Genomic DNA, 18,040 nt, shown 5'->3' with positions numbered 1-18,040 from the left:
TTCAAAATGCACCTTTTAATTATAATTTGCAGGACTAAAATGGTCTCCAGAGCGCCATTTACATTAGAAGCTTACAGTCAGAATTTCTTCTTCTCGTCCATGCATTATTACTTTGTACAAACACACAACCATATAACATAGAAGAACAATTTTAACCAAAAATTCAAACAGAAGAAACTAAAAACTAATAAGCCACAATTCTGATTCATATTAATCCATTGTCCTTGCATTGTCGAGGGAAGTGTCTTCTCAAATTCTGTGGCTACACACAACGCAGGCTATGTTCTGACCTGTTTACAGTGGAAACCAGATGGTTGGAGACAATCCGATAAATCTGTCCTGCCACATTATTTCCATTACTAGAAACAAACACTTAAGAAGCCTGGCGAAAAGAAAGTCTACTTGGTGAATCAATTCTCACAATCAGATCATCCTCAGGAGCTGATTCATCACTGGAATCATCAATTATGTGAGTCTGTGGTCTGTCTGAACTTTGCTGTGGGCCTGCAGGGATTTTTCTCACCAACTTTCTCACTTCCAGGTTCTTCCTCACAGTAGCAGCACCTTCTGATTTGATGGAAACAAGACGGTGGCCATTGTTTGAAGGAACCCTTGGATAAGATAAACTATGTGATGGCTTGCTTCGAGTCCCTGAAAAACTTTTGTTTCTCCATGGCATGTCAACCTAGTGAATGAAATAATTAAATCAGTTTTAAGTCAAAGACAACTATTATGATCCACAATTTCAAGGCTGCACCCTTCAATAGACTTTATGAGGACTTTGGGTTATGCATCTATTCCAAGAAACCCAAAAGGAGAAAGGAGAATACTTTAGTTAATTAACTAAAAAAGAATTAGTTTACTTCAATAAAAAACTAAAGCAAATGACTAGAAATTGTGAAGTAACCTCCAAAAATATTTTCTTGGTTAATACTTGATACATTCAAAAGTCAAAATTTAGTTCCACTATACAAGTTATGAAAAAGAAATTTTAAACAAAAGAGGTTGATCATACCATGCTGCCAAAAATGCTTAGTTGCATTGCTCTTGCAGATAAACTATTTGCATGCGTATCTGTCCTCCCGCCTTTTTGCTTATGCTGCCCTGTCTTGTAGAAATGTTCTGGCCAACTCATAAGACCACCATGTTCTCTACTTAGGGTTGTATATGGGTGATCAACAGCATGTGGTAGTAAAGATGACGACCTTAAAATAGCATTTTCAGCTCCAAATGCAGCAATATCAAAAATGATGACTCTTGCTCTTGTCTCAGCTTGATACCAGGATGCTTGGTGCAAGAAACTTGCTGATTTGGCACCTGTTATATAATCAGTACATTGTTCCAATTTGGATAATTTTTGTGAAGAATTTGTATCCAGTTAGACCCTATAGCATAAAAAGATGAGTATCTATTCATAGTTTGATTGTTGAAGTGTTGGTAAGAGAAGAATATCAATATTCAGGGAGTTTTGGGCAGCAGCAATAAAGAAACACGTCAATTTGGTTTCTGTTGCTTGGGAACTAGCTAGCTATTCAGGTATAAAAATAAGAAAATAATTGACACTGGAATAGTGTTATGGATAATCACTAGAGAATAGCAAGAGAAAAAGACATAACAAGAGAGAGAAGAGAGAAGAGAGAAGAAATGAAGTTTGGCTAAAGAAGCAAACATTGACTTACCAGGCGTCTGCCGGAATTAACCAAAAACCATATTGATCAGAGTCTAAGAAGCAAGATAAAAGAACATGGAATATTTTGAAAGACTCTAGCACCAACAGTTTGTTTGTATTGCTGGCTACCTGAAGAATTCAATGATGCTGGATCTGGATTCGGATTGGATTCATGACTTTGATCAGGTGGTTGTGATCCTTTTTCTTATTGGTTCTTGTTCCTTCTAGTGTAGACCCAAAGTTCAGGTTTTTCAGTGTAATGAGTAGGTCTAGGTATATCATGTCAATCTATGTGTTCTAAATATTGAATAGTTTCAGTTGAAGGAGGATGAATATATTCAATTGTACAGTCCCAAAATTGGAATTTTTTTGTGTATTCTTTTCCTTAAATACCAATTTTTTAGTATAATTAGTTTTAATAGAATATGACATTCATGGAGTTATAGAACTTCTAGGTGACTGGTGAATAATGCATGTGTCTCTTTTGGTTTGACAAATATCCAAAAAAAGAATTTTCTTGATTTGCAATCTAGTTTGCTTATATAATAGTTGTGTATGTGAATAAAGACTGAATAATCAGACTTTGATAGGTCAGGTAAATAGAGGTCGAGTGGTAGAAGAGTGTTGAAGTATAATTTGGTAGGATGTTTAAAATTCAAGGACTTGGAAAGACATTCCAATGATAAGATAAGTTTCAGTTGGAACAGTTTTTTCCTAAAAAATTTTGAAACTTGAGTTGTGAACATGAAAGACCAGACAACTTATAAGAGATGTCTATTTTTCCTTTTGGCTATCCTATTTTGTTGAGGGGTATTAACACATGAATTTTGATGAGAATCCATTCTTTTTTAAAATGCATAACCAACTTTTTTCAAAATATTTTTTTTTACATTGTCTATTTTCAACACTTGTATTTTTATCTGAATTTGAGTTTGGACCATGTTGTTGAATTTTCTGAATATATGGTCAACTTTTGATTTTTCTTTCATGAGAAATAAAAATGTAATGCTTGTATGATTATCTATAAAAAATATAAACCATGTATTACCAATAATATTATTGATTATAGATGGTACCATACATTACTATGTACCATAAACGGTTTAAAAGCTTTGTATGACAGCATGAGATATGTAAAATGAATATGTTTTGACAATTAACATATTTTAAAATAAAGTTTTTTGGATTTTTATTTGTAAATAAAGAATGAAATAATTTTTAAAGGTATATAAAGTTCAGGTGTCTTAATCGATAATGCTATAACATAATTGTACTAACGTTGTCTAAATAAGTTAGTCTGACTTGAAACTCAACAGATATTCATTATGAGATTATCTCTTGAAAGATTTATTATTTTTGAAGAGAAAGAGTCCAGAGTACACCTTAGTATTGCCACTCGTCCTCTTCATATCCAAATCCTAAAATTCATATAAATTTAAGGAAAATTTAACAATACACTTATGAACTTGGGTAAGTTTGCTTACCAAGAGTAAATTACAATCCAAATTAGGTACTTGAAGAACTCTTTTTAAAGCTAACTCCTTCGAGATGGAGATATCACCTATCGCAGGCACTCTTGAGTGATATTTATCCACTATTTTTATGGTGACATTCTCATTATATAGATTATAGTTTTTGAAAAAATATTTTATTTATTGTTGTAAAATAACAAAAAAAAGAATAAGATATTTCTTATCTTTTATTCCAATGGATTAGGGCTATACACAAAAGAGGTATATATATATGCTGACAACATAAATCATCTTACTAATTTGTTGCTTATAATTATTCTAATATATATGGGAAATCAACTTAATATATATAGAAATATTCTGTAATATATTTTGTAATCTTGTAATACTCGCCCTCAAGCTGAAATATAAATATTAACCATGTTCAGTTTGTTACGAAGATATTCAGCTTGAGTTCCATTTAGGGCCTTTATGAATATATCATCTACTTGTTTCATTGTCTTCACATAATCAGTAGAGATCAAGTTTTCCTAAATTTTCTCAGGAATAAATTAACAATCAATCTTGATATGTTTGATTCTTTCATGGTACATTGAATAGAGATAAGATGAAGTGCTTGATTATCACACCAGAATTTTGCAGGTGATACGGATTTTAAACCCACTTCAGCTAAGAGGTGTATCCATACTACTTCACATGTGGATTGGGCCATAACTTTGTATTCGATCTCTGTACCGGATTGGGACACAATGGTCTGCTTCTTATTTCTCCACGATACTAGTTTCCCACCAACAAAAACACAATAGTTTTAGATGCAGTCTAATCAGCATCTGTAAAACATTCAATATGAATGTACCATTGATTGTTAAATAATATGTCAAGTGCTGGAGTACATTTTAAGTAGTACAAAATCTCTTTTAAAGTTTCCCAATGTTTGACTGTAGGTGCAGACATAAACTGCCTAGTAATACTGACATGATATACAGTATCTACATGAGTCACTGTAAGGTAATTTAGTTTCTCAACTAATCGTTTATACCTTTCTAGATCAAGGGGTCACCATTATCTTTTGTAAGATGTATATTCGGTACCATTGGCGTGTTACATGCTTTAACTCCTAACTTTTCGGTTTTTACAAGTAGATCAAGTACATATTTCATTTGAGACAAGAAAATTCTTTTCTTGTTTTTTGTCACTTCTACTTCTAAGAAGTATTTTGACTGACTAAAGTTTTTGGTGTGAAACTAGTTTGTAAGAATAACTTGAGAGAGCATATTCTTACAATATTATTAACATAGATAACAAGAAATATAAGATCGACTACTGATTGTTTATAAAAGATCGTGTGATCACATTTACCGACTACTGATTGTTTATAAAAGATCGTGTGATCACATTTACTCTTCTCCAACCCAAATTCCAAAACTACTTCACTAAATTTGTCAAACTAGGCACGGGGACTCTGCTTAAAAGCATATAAAAATTTCTTCAAATGATATATCTTCCTGTACTCTCTTTGAGCAACAAATCTAGATGGTTGTTTCATATACACTTCTTTTAAGAGATCATCTTAGAGGAATGCATTCTTGATATCCAATTGGTGTCAGCGTCGATTTTGAGATGCCGTAATAGAGATGAATAAACTGATATATGTAAGTTTGGCCACTTGAGAGAAGGTATCAGAATAATCCACCCCATACGTCTGAGTATAGCCTTTTACTACAAGTCTGGGTTTAAATCTTGCCATAGGGTCATCTGCATTCACTTTGACTGAAAATACCTATCTGCACCCCACAACCTTTTTGTATTCGGATAAATCTACCAAATCTCAAATATGATTTTTATCGAGAGCATTATCTTCTCAAGTATTGCATTATACCAATCAGAGTGATTCAAAGTCTCCTTAACTATCTTAAGTATGAAAATTGAGTGTATAAAAGCAATTAAAGAGATAAACGAATGAAACAAATTGTTATATGAAATAAAATTAACAATGGGATAAGTAGATTTAGCGATGGTGCACTGATGTTTACCTTTGCGAAGACAATGAGAAGATCAAGATTATGTGGGGTAGGATTAGATGACAAGAGAGTCAGTGCACGCCATGTATCATTAGTCTGTTGCCTTCTGAAATAAATACGAACAATTAGCGATGATACTTGAATTGGAGGTACACCAACGCCATTATCAGCTTGCTCAACTAGAGGTAGAGGTACATTATTCAAAAAAACACTATTATCTATTTGCTCAATAGAGACACTTAGTGTAAACCTATAGATGAACCACTCATTGTCCTCTTCTTAACTGATAGAATTAGACAATTTATTGAGATATGGAAAGTAACACCAATATCTTTTTTGAATGCGAGAATATCTCAAAAAGATACACTTTAAGGTCTTTAGGTCCAACTTGTAACATTAGATCATATATCTCGAACATAGAAGGTGCTATCAAATACCCTATATTACACTAGAAACAAAAGCTTGTTTGGAAAAAGAACATTGTAAAGAGCATCTCCATTGAGTACTGTAGATGGTAAGCGATTAAAGACAAGCTGGATAAACAACATTGGTCCAAAATTGCTTGGGAACCTGCATTTGAAACAAAAGGTCTCGAGCCGTCTCAAGTAGATGCTTAGTCTTCCTCTATGCGACTCTATTTTGAGAGGGTGTATTAATACAGGATGATTGGTGAAGAATTCTACATTGAGTCATATAGTTCTGAAATGAGTTTGATATATATTTTTTGACATTATCATTTCTTAATACATGTACAAAAACATTAAATTGAGTTTTGACTTCAGTACAAAAGACACAAAAGTGAGAAAATACTTTAAAACGATTTTTTATAAAATATCTTCAAGTCATTCTAAAAAAAATCATCCACAAAGTGACAAAATATTTAAATCTCATATTAAATGGAGCAAGACAGAGGCCCAAATATCAGAATGAACTAACTCAAAAGCAGACTTACCTCGTTTATTAACTTTTGGATTTGACGAACTACAATGATGTTTTGTAAACTAACATAATTTATAATTTAATGAAGGTACATCATGAAACTGAGGACATAGTTTCTTCAACACAAGAAGAGAATTATATCCTAATTGACAATGTGTTTCAAATGGAGAAACGACGCTAGAATAGACAACTGACCAAGACACCTAAGTATAAAAAATGTAGAAATCATCTGATACATATCTCTCACTAATAATTTGTTTTGTCATAAGATTTTGAAGAAGACAATTGATCAGGAAAGAATGTGATACAACAATTAAAATGTTTAATAAGCCTAATAACAGAAATTAGATTGAAAACAAGTTTAGGTAAACTAATACAGATAACAAGTTAATAGATGATGTTGGTTTGTGGTCCTAGAACCCATAATGTTATAGGTTGACCCACTAGCAATGATTACAGAAAAAAGTGCTTTGTGTGGTTAAAAACTTGAAAAAATATTAAAATTAACTATTACATGATCTGTACCATCAGAATCAATAACTAATATATTTAAAAAGGAGATAAAATATTTTTCCTTTGATTCGCCAAGAACAGAGAATTTTTTCAAAAAATTTTGATATTGAGAGAATTCAGCATACTCGTCAGCTAAAATCATAACAATTTTTTAAGAATATGGGTTAACAGTAGTAGCAATAAGATTAGCGGTCTGTATTCTCTGATTGTAATTCTACAATTTTTTATACTACCGCTTTATATGCTCTTATTCACAACAATAATAGCAAATAATATCACCATCCATTTTAATTCAAGAATTAAACTATCTGATGAAAAATCACCCGAAACAACCAGAAACCCAGCAACTAGAAACACCATTGTGCAAAACCATCGTGCTCAACTACTAGCGCATCCCATGCACTCACACACACTGATAGACGCGCTGTTGTTGGAGCTTCACCTAATGCCGCCAAAAATCATCGAAAGAAGCGCCTGAACTCGGTGGAATGGACAGAAAATGCCGGAGATCTAGTCGAAGTCACATTGTGTGCAGATATGGAAAACTGCAGCACAATTCGACTTCTTCGGTTGGGAGCACCACTACCGCACAGATCTAGCCATCATGTGCCAAGCCACACGTACAAAGCTCTCTAGCTGCAATGGCACAAATCCAGCCTTCTGTCACGCCCTGCATCGTCTGCACAACTTCCTTCCCCGGGTGGAGCTGCGAACTGTTTTGTCAGATCAGGGCTGCTGCGGTAATCATTTCACCGAGAACGGTTCTTCTGGTATCGTGCCGGATCTGGTTGCTACTCTTAGATTTGGCTGTCGTTGGTAAAGCCGCCGCACCGCCGTCTCTGGTTTCTCCTTTAGGTGGCGGTCAAGAGTGAAAGAATTGATCACAGATCTGTTTCTTTCTGCGATTCTCTCTCTAACCCATGACTTTGATACCACATAAAATAACAGAAAAAAATATGTAAAATATATTATTTTTTGTTCCAACAAGTTAGGGATATATATACACAACAGAGAGATCTATATATGGTAATATAAATCACCCTATTAATTTGTCGCTTATAATTATGCTAATATATATGAGAAATCAACTTAATATATATAAGAATATTACCTGTTATATGGTCAGATGCCTCTGAGTCAATTATTCAAGTATGTTGGCTTCCTGAATAGTATTAAGAGCACTAACGGAATTACTTTTTTGGGTTATTGTCCCAAATCCTATATTGTTACTGATAGAATTTTAATGTAGGAATATTTTATGAAAAGTTTCTATATGTTCTTTGTTAAATGGGCATGATTTCTTAGTGGAGACAGTTTCATTAATGAAGACATGATTTCCCCTATTTTCTTTGTCTTTATCTGATTTTGTGATCTTTAAATCAGCTATTCTTTTTATGAATTTTTCAGCAATCGTCTCGAAAACGATATGGTTTTCTATAATGATCACACTAATGCTTTCCCTTTCTTTGCCAATGTGCTGAGTTGGCATGAGGGCCCAAACAATCAAGGCAGTGTTTTGTTTAATAATAATGCTTGTCATTCCAGCTCCCAACATTACATTTTTTCTGTTTTCTTCTCTCCTTACTTGAGAAAATGTCTTACGGGTGCTAGGTAATGTTTTCATTCCAAGTATTCTTCCTTGGATTTCATCTACATTTTTGTCAAACCCCATGAGATATTTAAAAATTCTTTTCTTTTCCAAAATTTCTCTATACCACTTTTTATTATTTGGGCAATTCCATGTAAATTTCTCGAACACATCGAACCATTGTGAATGATGGATGAGAATACTATAGTATTAAGATATGGATAGATCTCCTTATTGCAAGTTACGGAGGCTAGATTTAACAGTAAAAATTTCTGATGTGTTTTCTTTACTCGAATAGATTAAGAAGAATTTTAACAGGAAGCTAAATACAAATAACTCCCATAAAAGGAAAAGAACTTCCAAGTATGAAAGTCGACTATGATTCTACTTTATTGGGAAATTTCTTTGAAAATATTAATTTGTATAGGAATTGGAGTTCTATAAGAATTTGGATTCCTGCACAAGGATATGGTCTAATAACCAAAAACATTATGTTATGGAAATTTGCAATTCCCAATCTTCTGCTAATTACAAAAGTACTCATAAGGCAAGTTCTTAGATGTTATATTAGCTCCATACTCTAGAACTAATGTAATTTGGGATCACCTAAACTGGATTAAAGACATTTGAAAGGATAATCACTTAATTTAGACAAATTCTAGCATGCTTAAGGCAATACCTATTGCGTGAAGATATCAAATTACAACTAAGAGGAGGAACTTAAACAGATATGGCTATCAGTTTGGTTGTCCCCAGTAATCTCTAAGTTGTGGCACATAAAAAGTTTCCATGCATTTCTAAGATTCCATGTATGCAGGTTTTTATGTGTCACAATTATTATATATGGAGAATGCTTAATTGTCTGAAGGAATTTTCTTTTCAGAAAGATGAAAGGAAGCTTCTGGAGGACATATCACCACATTAATATTAATTACCAGATATTTCAGCACTTTGGAAGCTTTGATTAAGATTTGAATTCAATAAAGCTGCTGGAGATGTGATCAGCTCTTCATGGAGGCTGTGAGTTCTTATGAATCCTTCCAGTAGAAAGCCAATGGAATGGTAGGGTATTTCAATAGTTTCTCCGCTTACATATGTGGTCATTGTTGACCTTTCTGCAACAAGAGCTCTCAATTCTTGCATTTGCACTTTCTCAAATATTTGAGGAAGCAAGAGCTTGGCAAGAGCAATGGCGCTTTCCTACAGAAAAAAAAGGACAACTGATTGCATTCATAATGGATCAGAATCCTACAAAGTCAGGACACAACAAATTTTAGACAGAAGAGAGATCATTCACTTAAAAAGGAGATCATCTAGTCTTGTTGAACTTGAAGTCATTTATAAACCAAAACTTATTCAGCGAATAATGGAAGGTTAAAGAACATCATTTATGCTAAACTCTCTTTATCTTTACACTTCTCTTCACATCATGTGTCATAAAGATCAATTACCTAAGAGATCATATAATAATACCTGCCACAGGAAATCTTCTACTGCAGGATCTGACTGCAATACTGAAAGTACTTTTTCACTTTCAATGAAGAAACAGAGTACCACGGAATCTGTAACGATGTCACAAAGGTAAGGTTTTCCAATTAGCACTTCATAGAGGCCCAATGTAATCCCATGTGTAAATGTTGGATGTAACATGTGCTTGCTCCTTATAGTTTTGCTTGTCCACTGCCAAGCAATAAATGCCCATTTTAATAATCGGAGACCAAGGCAAAATAACCTCACCAGATCAACTTGAAAGTACAAATTTTAAAACTCCAACTTTACCCACTAAAACTTAAGTACCTTAACAACACCGTTAGAAATAAGCCAGATACCATTTGGCTTGCAGCCCTCCCTGTAAAGTGTAACACCACATGATTTCATCATTTCTTTAGTAGAGCCTTCAAGTGGCCCAGAAACACTAGGAGGAAGAGCCCCCATTAGAGGATGGAGTCTAATCATATCAGTTATTCTTGGAATTTTCACCAAAGGAGGATTCCTCAAAAGTTTCTTCAAGTCAGTCTACAGCAAAAGATAAATAACCCATTTTAGTAAAAATGACAAATGAATAGAACTCAGACAGAAGACTGTGCAAAGCCTAATTATTGAAGTGGAACCTGGACAGCATCTTGAAGGTGAAGCATCTCTTTTTCCTCTAACAGCCCAACTCTTTCAAGATTTTGGACATAATCAATCAAGTGATTCAGCACCGAATATGTTACTTGTCTAGTTTTTACAACACGCAAAACCTGAAGGATTGCAACATAAATGAGCCTTTCTGGGACTAGGAAATTTATCAGCAATGTACTATTAATTCCATAATGTACCTTAACAACCAAAGAAATTTGAACTTAATCAGGCATAACTAGTCATCACCAACAACTAACAGCATATTTACTCACAAACCTGAGGAAATGTCAGCCGGACATCTTCCAAGAACTTTCTTGCCTCTTCTCCTTCTGCCTTGCTTTCATTAATTACTATTGAAGCAACATTACTGTCACCTAAACAGTGAAATGGATTAAGACACATTGTGAAGTGCTGGGCTTCTCAAAATAATGAACATTGGAAGAGAAAACAGCTCCATGGATTTCTCTCTTTTTTCATACTTCTTTCTACTTTGTAAGGTAGCAATTTGCAAATTTCACTCGAGATACGAAGGGATAGCAGAACAGGATTCTTCTCCCTAGTTTCCTCTCTGAGTAAGCCAACTATTTAACTTTGAGTTTTAGCAAATGATGATTTCAATTTCTGTACCTACACTATTTTCATATGAGATTTTGATTTCCAACAGCATTTAGTACACACTGTTGGTGCTCTAAGAAATTGATATTTCACTTTATTAGTTTGAACTGATGCAAAGGAAGAAATCTTGATCAGGTTTCCTGAAACATATCCCTTTCCTTAGTTCATTCAGGCCAAACCAGGCGAGCAACTTCACATGAATATCTCACTTTATGACTATAGATAAAGAAGCTGTCACAGATTTTCCTGCACTCGTTTTAATAGTGAAGTGATTTTCTTTGTGAGATTTCAGTTGAAAATGGTTTTTTTAAGAGAAAAATATCATAAAAGAGTCTCCAACGAGCTACCAATCATTTTTCAGGCAAAACCAGGCGAGCAACTTCACATGAATATCTCACTTTATGACTATAGATAAAGAATCTGTCACAGATTTTCCTACACTAGTTTTAATAGTGAAGAGATTTTCTTCGTGAGATTTCAGTTGAAAATGAGTTTTTTAAGAGAAAAATATCATAAAAGAGGCTCCAACTAGCTACCAATCATTTACAAAAACTATATAAACAAGAAAATTGCAGAAGGGACTTAGCCAAAATATTGACAAGCTTCCCTAATCTTTTTCAGAGAATAGATTGATCTTTAAGTAACTTCTCTTAAAAATGATTCTTTGTGACATTTCTGTATCATAATACTTCCAGGCCCCAAAAGAATAGAAAAGGATTAAGCTGAAAAATAAACATGTTAATTGTCTTTCTGAAATGTACAACTGAGCAACGTATTTTCCTCCCTGAGAAGAGAATATAAAAACTGTGATAATTAATTATGTGCCAGTTTTGACAGAAAGCCATAGAGTTCTTGCTACTTTTCGTTAGTAAAGGAATAAATATACTCTTATACAAACCTGTGTTATAATTTGTGCATATAACTAATATTATTTTTCTTTATATCATGAAGGTTCTACAACCTAATGTTGAAGGGTGATTTTATTCTATCACACAAATGTACTATTTACAACATCACAAGACATTAGAATGTAGAGTTTTAATCTTACAGACATTAGGTTGTAGAACCCTAATGATAAAAAGAATACTATTAACAATGTTCACAAATTACAATACAGATTAAATATAAGAGTACATTTATTTGTTTTAATTAGAAGCCGTGTAGGTTTTGTGGCAACTTGTCTTAGTATCAATTTTTTTCAAATAAACCTTGTCTTAGTATCACATATTACTCAATATTGAAAAATATAGCCTCTAAACTACAAACAAATATCAATTGAATTCACAATTTGTTAAATAAAACAGTTTTAGTCCCTCTATCTCAAGCTTTAGGGAGACTGTGAAATAGATTCTCTAAACTTGACATAAATGACACTTTAATCCTCGTTTTTAGGGGAAAAAAATCCATTTCTCTTATAAATTTATTACTAACAAACAAAAAAGATACAGGTCCAAGATAACACAAGCAATATTCTCTATTTTGCTTAAAATGTGTTTACAATTTATTTTGTTTTTGTCCTAACATATGTTTTACTTACAGCCTTTGTTATTTATATGTTGGGTAAAACTGTAGAGATGTTGGGTGCTATATTAAATGAGAGGTAAAATTATTTGCTGCTACAATATTTTGCATCAAATTGATAGAGATACGCTACATGAGAAATGAATACGAATTATTCTTATACTGTTAGAACATGACTTTGTTTTGTTTTGTTTTTGTTGTTCTTTTGTCTGTAAAAAAGAGAGTAAAGTGTTAATTTTAAATTTATTAATTTCTAAAGACTGAATTATTTTATTTGACAAAATATGGGCTAACGTAAAGTAGTTTATAGCTTAAATGATGTTTTTGTAAATATCCCCACTTGTTATAATATTGAAGATAGCAGATTTACTTCAAATGCCCTGACGACCTAATTTTTTCAGCTGCTGTAAGCACCAACAGTTTTAAAATTTCCATATCAAAGACTTTTACCTAAAAAGTCATGGAGTTGTTGTCGTGCAATTCTGTGGGCACGGAGGAATGCAGCACATATGTAGCATGCAGATTCCAACCTTTCCACCGTGAAGTAAGTAACCAACTTTCGTGGGCAAATGCTAGACTGCAGAAACTTGTAATAACTTGGAAAGTGAACATTGGATTTTAGACCATTCCAATCGCATAAAGCCTCATGAGAAGCTGAGTCAATTCCCTCATCTACTGACTGCATCAAAAGAATTGCGGTAGTTTGTGTTACCCGTCCCTCATCAAGCATCCCCCAATAGGCTGCTTGGACACCTGGCATGAAAAGTGTTCTAAATCAAAACATAAAAATTGATTAAATGAAAGATAGATTTGAAATAGCGCCACATAGCCAATGAGCATAAAAAACTAAACTAATTTGAACCAAAAAAAAAAAAACTGCAGTTTCTGTGTTTGTGTAGGTCAGTATTTAAACAATATATGCAGAATTCTGCTACACAACAGAGGAACACAAGCTCCTAGGTGAAGTGTTCATTGCATTAAGGTTACATTTTATTCATTGTACATTCAATTCCTAATTCTGACATTCTTATCCCAAAAAAAAAAATCCTAATTCTGATATTCATATTACTCTTAACATGCAAAATTAGAAAATAATTTATTGTGCTTGAGTTATCACTGTCCCACCTTGAATTACTTGATGGTTGAAATTCAAACAAATTATATTCTGATTATGTATATCAAGAGTAATATTAGAATTTAAATTAGGTATTGATTAAGAATTAAGTGGAAAATGAACCAAATGAAGTGGAAGAACCATCATACCAATAGAAAATTCTCAAGTTTTAAAAGGAAAATTTATTGAATTTTTAAATTACTTATGAATTTGCAAAAGTATTTTTAAGATAATTTAGGGCACAGCAACACTAAATGACAAATAACATTTTCATCATGAAATTCTTCGATGTGATCTATATTTATCTCAAAGAAATAACATACAATGCAACTAACAACCACAAAGATTAGAGCAGAGAGAATGAGAGGATACACTAAAGAGAAAGAGTAGACTACTGAAAGCAAATATGGTTGAACTAACCATTCAAAAGCCGTACACGTATGTCTTTCAGACTTGTAGGGTCCAAAGTTTCACTTTCAGATGTCCCATGGGGATGCACACGTTCCTCTTCCAAGTCATTTAAGCTTGCAATATATCTTTTAACTGTAGGCCAGTCAGCAGGTCCAAGTTCCTCATCATCTCCTAGATCACCAAAAGCTTCCAATGCTTTGTTTAACATTTCATACTTTGTGAACTCCAGTATGCGCCTCTGTTCAGAGACAAATAGAAGGCTAGTCACTAAGCAAAAAGTTTCAAGCAGATAATATGGAAAAGATAGCATGATTTGGGATCAAGTTCTCATTGCATTGATGTGTATCGGATTGGAAAAGAAATAGGTCAGAAGTCAAAGGTATAATTTATGCAGGGTTGGTTTTTGTATCAATTGGTGTGCATTGATAAGGTTATATGTTACTTTCATAGTCTGACTCTCTTAAACGATGTTGCTATTCCATCCAGTACATGGAATACATGCCTTACCTTATTAGAAAAAAGTATTTGACAGCTATTTTATCTTTGTAATAACTAACCCCAGGCCACCAACCATATCCTTCTTGGTGTCTGAAGGTTAGAAGGTTGTGGGATTCTGCTTTAGGCTTCCTTTAGCTAATTTAGAAAGAAAAAAAATTTGGCAGCTACCGTATCTATGTAGTTTCTAAACCCTAGGCCACCAATCACATCCTTCATTATATCAAAGGCATAACTTGTATCCGTGTGCTTCATATTTGCTTGGAGTTCGCTCCCAAAAATATAGCGATCCCTACCCCCTCACGTCAATCCCACGAGCCTCTTCTCCATTCTTATTCGATCACGGCGGGAGAGCAAGTCAAAATAGAAAAACTCACATTCATTAGGTTTAGGGATAATCAGGCTCGAACTGATGACTTCCACCACGTCAAGGTGACACTATCACTGAGTTATATCCCTCCCCCCCCTCAAGAAATAGAACTGACTAATCCTAAAGCAAAGGATCGAGAAACTTAAGGCCACTATTCTTGAACAACTTGGAGTCGGGCTTTCCTTTCGCACTATTACATATATGAAATGAAAATAATGGAAAAAGTTGGATTCATTTGTCAACTGCTCCTAGTGGAAATAGGATTGACTACGGATTCAAGCAATAGTACATGGTTTCATAAAATCGTGCGATTCTTCCAATCTAAATCAAGCTGGTTTTACATGAAGAAGATTTGGCTCAGCATGTTCTATTCGATACGGATAGGAGAAGTGGTATTCTTTTCTTAAAAAAATCGAAAAGCAGAACCAAGTCAAGATACGGATCAACCCCTTCTTCTTGCGCCAAAGATCTTCTCATTTCCGAAGGAACTGGAGTTACATCTCTTTTCCATTTCCATTCAAGAGTTCTTATGTGTTCTCACGCCCCTTTAAGACCCAGAAAAATTGACAAATTCCTTTTCTTAGGAACACATACAAGATTCGTCACGACAAAAAGGATAATGGTAATCCTACGATTAACTACTTCATTTATGAATTTCATAGTAATAAAAATACATATCCTACCGAAACAGAATTTATAACTTGCTATCCTCCGCGGAAAAGATGATTCATTCGGATCAACATGAAAGCCCATCTACATTGCATTGCCAGAATCCATGTTGTATATTTGAAAGAAGTTGACCTCCTTACTTCTATGGTACAATCCTCTTCCCGCTGAGCCTCCTTTCTTCTCGGTCCACAGAGACAAAATATAGGACTAGTGCCAACAGTTAATCATGGAAGAAAGGACTCACTGAGCCGAGATCACTAAGTAATACAAATCTAATACTAATAGAATAGAAAATACTAATATAATAAAAAAGAACTGTCTTTTCTGTATACTTTCCTCGGTTTCGTTGCTACTGCGGGCTTTACGCAATCAATCGGATCATATAGATATCCTTTTAACACAACATAGGTCGTCGAAAGGATCTTGGAGACCCACCAAAGCACAAAAGCCAAGATCTTTTTGAAATGGATTCCTATTCGAAGAGTGCATAATCGCATGGATAAGCTTATACTAACCCGTCAATTTGGGATCCAATTCGGGATTTTCCTTTAGGAGCATCGGTAAAGAATTGGAATGTAATAATATCGATTCAGCAGAAAATGTTCTCTATTGATTCAAGTGTTGTCCCTATGGGATAGTGATAGAGAAAGGAAAAAACCGAAGATTTCACATAGTGCTTTTGATCGAAAAATCAATTTGATTTAATTTATTTCGTATCCTTCGCTCAATGAGAAAATGGATCAGATTCTATAAGATCAAACTCATGGGACTTAAGAAAAGAATAATAAAAGGGAATAAAATCAAAAAAGAAATAAAAAAAAAGAGAGAAAAAAATAATAAATAAATAAGTAAATAAAAATGAAGTAGAAGAATCCAGATTCCAAATTAACAAATTCAAATTTAAAAAAGTATCTTTCTGATTCTCGAAGAATGAGGGGCAAGGGGATTGATCGAGAAAAATCTTTTGGTTCTTATTATAAGATCTTGTGATTGAATCCGCAGATGTTTGGTAAAAAGAATAATCTTCTACTTCGAAAATAATCAAAAATAGAAAGTGTTCAATTGGAACATCAAAACGTGACTGAGTTTGTCCTAATTACTCTTTGGGATAGAGTGGAAGAAGGGAGGAGATTCTCGAACGAGGAAAAGGACCCAATGACTTCGAAAGAATTGAACGAGGAGCCGTATGAAGTGAAAATCTCATGTACGGTTCTGTAGAGTGGCAGTAAATGTGACTTATCTGTCAACTTTTCCACTGTCACCCCCAAAAAAACAAACTCTGTCTTACGTAAAGTTGTCAGAGTACGATTAATCTCTGGATTTGAAATCACTGCTTATATACCCGGTATTGGTCATAATTCACAAGAACATTTTGTAGTCTTAGTAAGAGGGAGAAGGGTTAAGGATTTACCCGGTGTGATATATCATATTGTTCGATGAACTCTATATGTTGTCGAAGTAAATGATCGTCAACAAGGACGTTCTAGTGCGTTGTAGATTCTTATCCAAGACTTGTATCATTTGATGATGCCATGTGAATCGCTAGAAATATGTAAAGTATATGGCTAACCCAATAATGAAAGTTTCATAAGGTGACTGGAGCAGGCTACCATGAGACAAGATCTTCTTTATAAAGAGATTCGATTCGGAACTATTATACGTCCAAGGTCCAATATTGAAATAATTTCAGAGATTTTCTCTGACTTTATCCGTGTCAACAAACAATTCAAAATGTCTCAACTTTTTTTGAACAGGTCCAGGTCAAATAGCAATGATTCGAAACACTTTTTTTTACACTATTTCGGAAACCCAAGGACTCAATCATATGGATATGTAAAATATAGGATTTCCAATCCTAGCAGGAAAAGGAGGGAAACGGATACTCAATTTAAAGTGAGTAAACAGAATTTCATACTCAATCTCATAGATACATATAGAATTCTGTGGAAAGCCGTATTCGATGAAAGTCTTATGTACGGTTTGGAATGAGATCTTTCATATCTTTCGAGATCCACTCTACAATATGGGGTCAAAAAGCCAAAATAAATTATTTTAGCCCTTATAAAAAGAAAACTGATTTTTGAACCACTTTCACACTCATGTCACGTCTAGGTACTGCAAAAGAAAAACTTGCAAAATCCGATCTGATTTATCGTAATCGATTAGTTAACATGTTGGTTAACCGTATTCTGAAACAAGGAAAAAAATCATTGGCTTATCAAATTATCTATTGAGCCTTGAAAACGATTCAACAAAAGACGGAAACAAATCCACTATCTATTTTACGTCAAGCAATACGTGGAGTAACTCCAGCTATACCAGTAAAAGCAAGACATGTAGGCGGATCAACTCATCAAGTTCCCATTGAAATAGGATCCGCACAAAGAAAAGCACTTGCTATTCGTTGGTTATTAAGGGCATCCCGAAAACGTCCAGATCGAAATATAGCTTTCAAATTAAGTTCCGAGTTAGTGGATGCTGCAAAAGGAAGTGGCGATGCCATACGCAAAAAGGAAGAG

General features: G+C 33.9%; 1 protein-coding gene across 5 annotated transcripts in view; it reads right to left on the bottom strand.

Moving 5' to 3' along the window:
• The window catches only part of SOS1 (sodium proton exchanger, putative (NHX7) (SOS1)), a 67,308-nt gene continuing 49,268 nt past the window's right edge, over nucleotides 1–18,040 (bottom strand). For 3 of the 5 annotated variants that reach the window (XM_088213954.1, XM_088213952.1, XM_088213955.1), the window contains 9 exons: nucleotides 13,997–14,225; nucleotides 12,913–13,215; nucleotides 10,603–10,700; nucleotides 10,314–10,445; nucleotides 10,000–10,218; nucleotides 9,676–9,882; nucleotides 9,138–9,402; nucleotides 1,016–1,317; nucleotides 1–685 (listed from right to left, as the gene is read on the bottom strand). In XM_088213954.1, coding sequence (XP_088070080.1) covers nucleotides 374–685; nucleotides 1,016–1,317; nucleotides 9,138–9,402; nucleotides 9,676–9,882; nucleotides 10,000–10,218; nucleotides 10,314–10,445; nucleotides 10,603–10,700; nucleotides 12,913–13,215; nucleotides 13,997–14,225 — 2,067 coding nt within the window. In that variant the 3' untranslated portion in view covers nucleotides 1–373. The other 2 variants (XM_088213953.1, XM_088213956.1) reach the window with 2 other exon arrangements.

This window comes from Carica papaya, chromosome 2, assembly GCF_054855325.1.
Source record: "Carica papaya isolate Zhongbai chromosome 2, ASM5485532v1, whole genome shotgun sequence".
NCBI lineage: Eukaryota > Viridiplantae > Streptophyta > Magnoliopsida > Brassicales > Caricaceae > Carica > Carica papaya.
The sequence above is the reverse complement of the archived record's forward strand: the minus strand, read 5'-3'. Positions and strand labels throughout refer to the sequence as shown.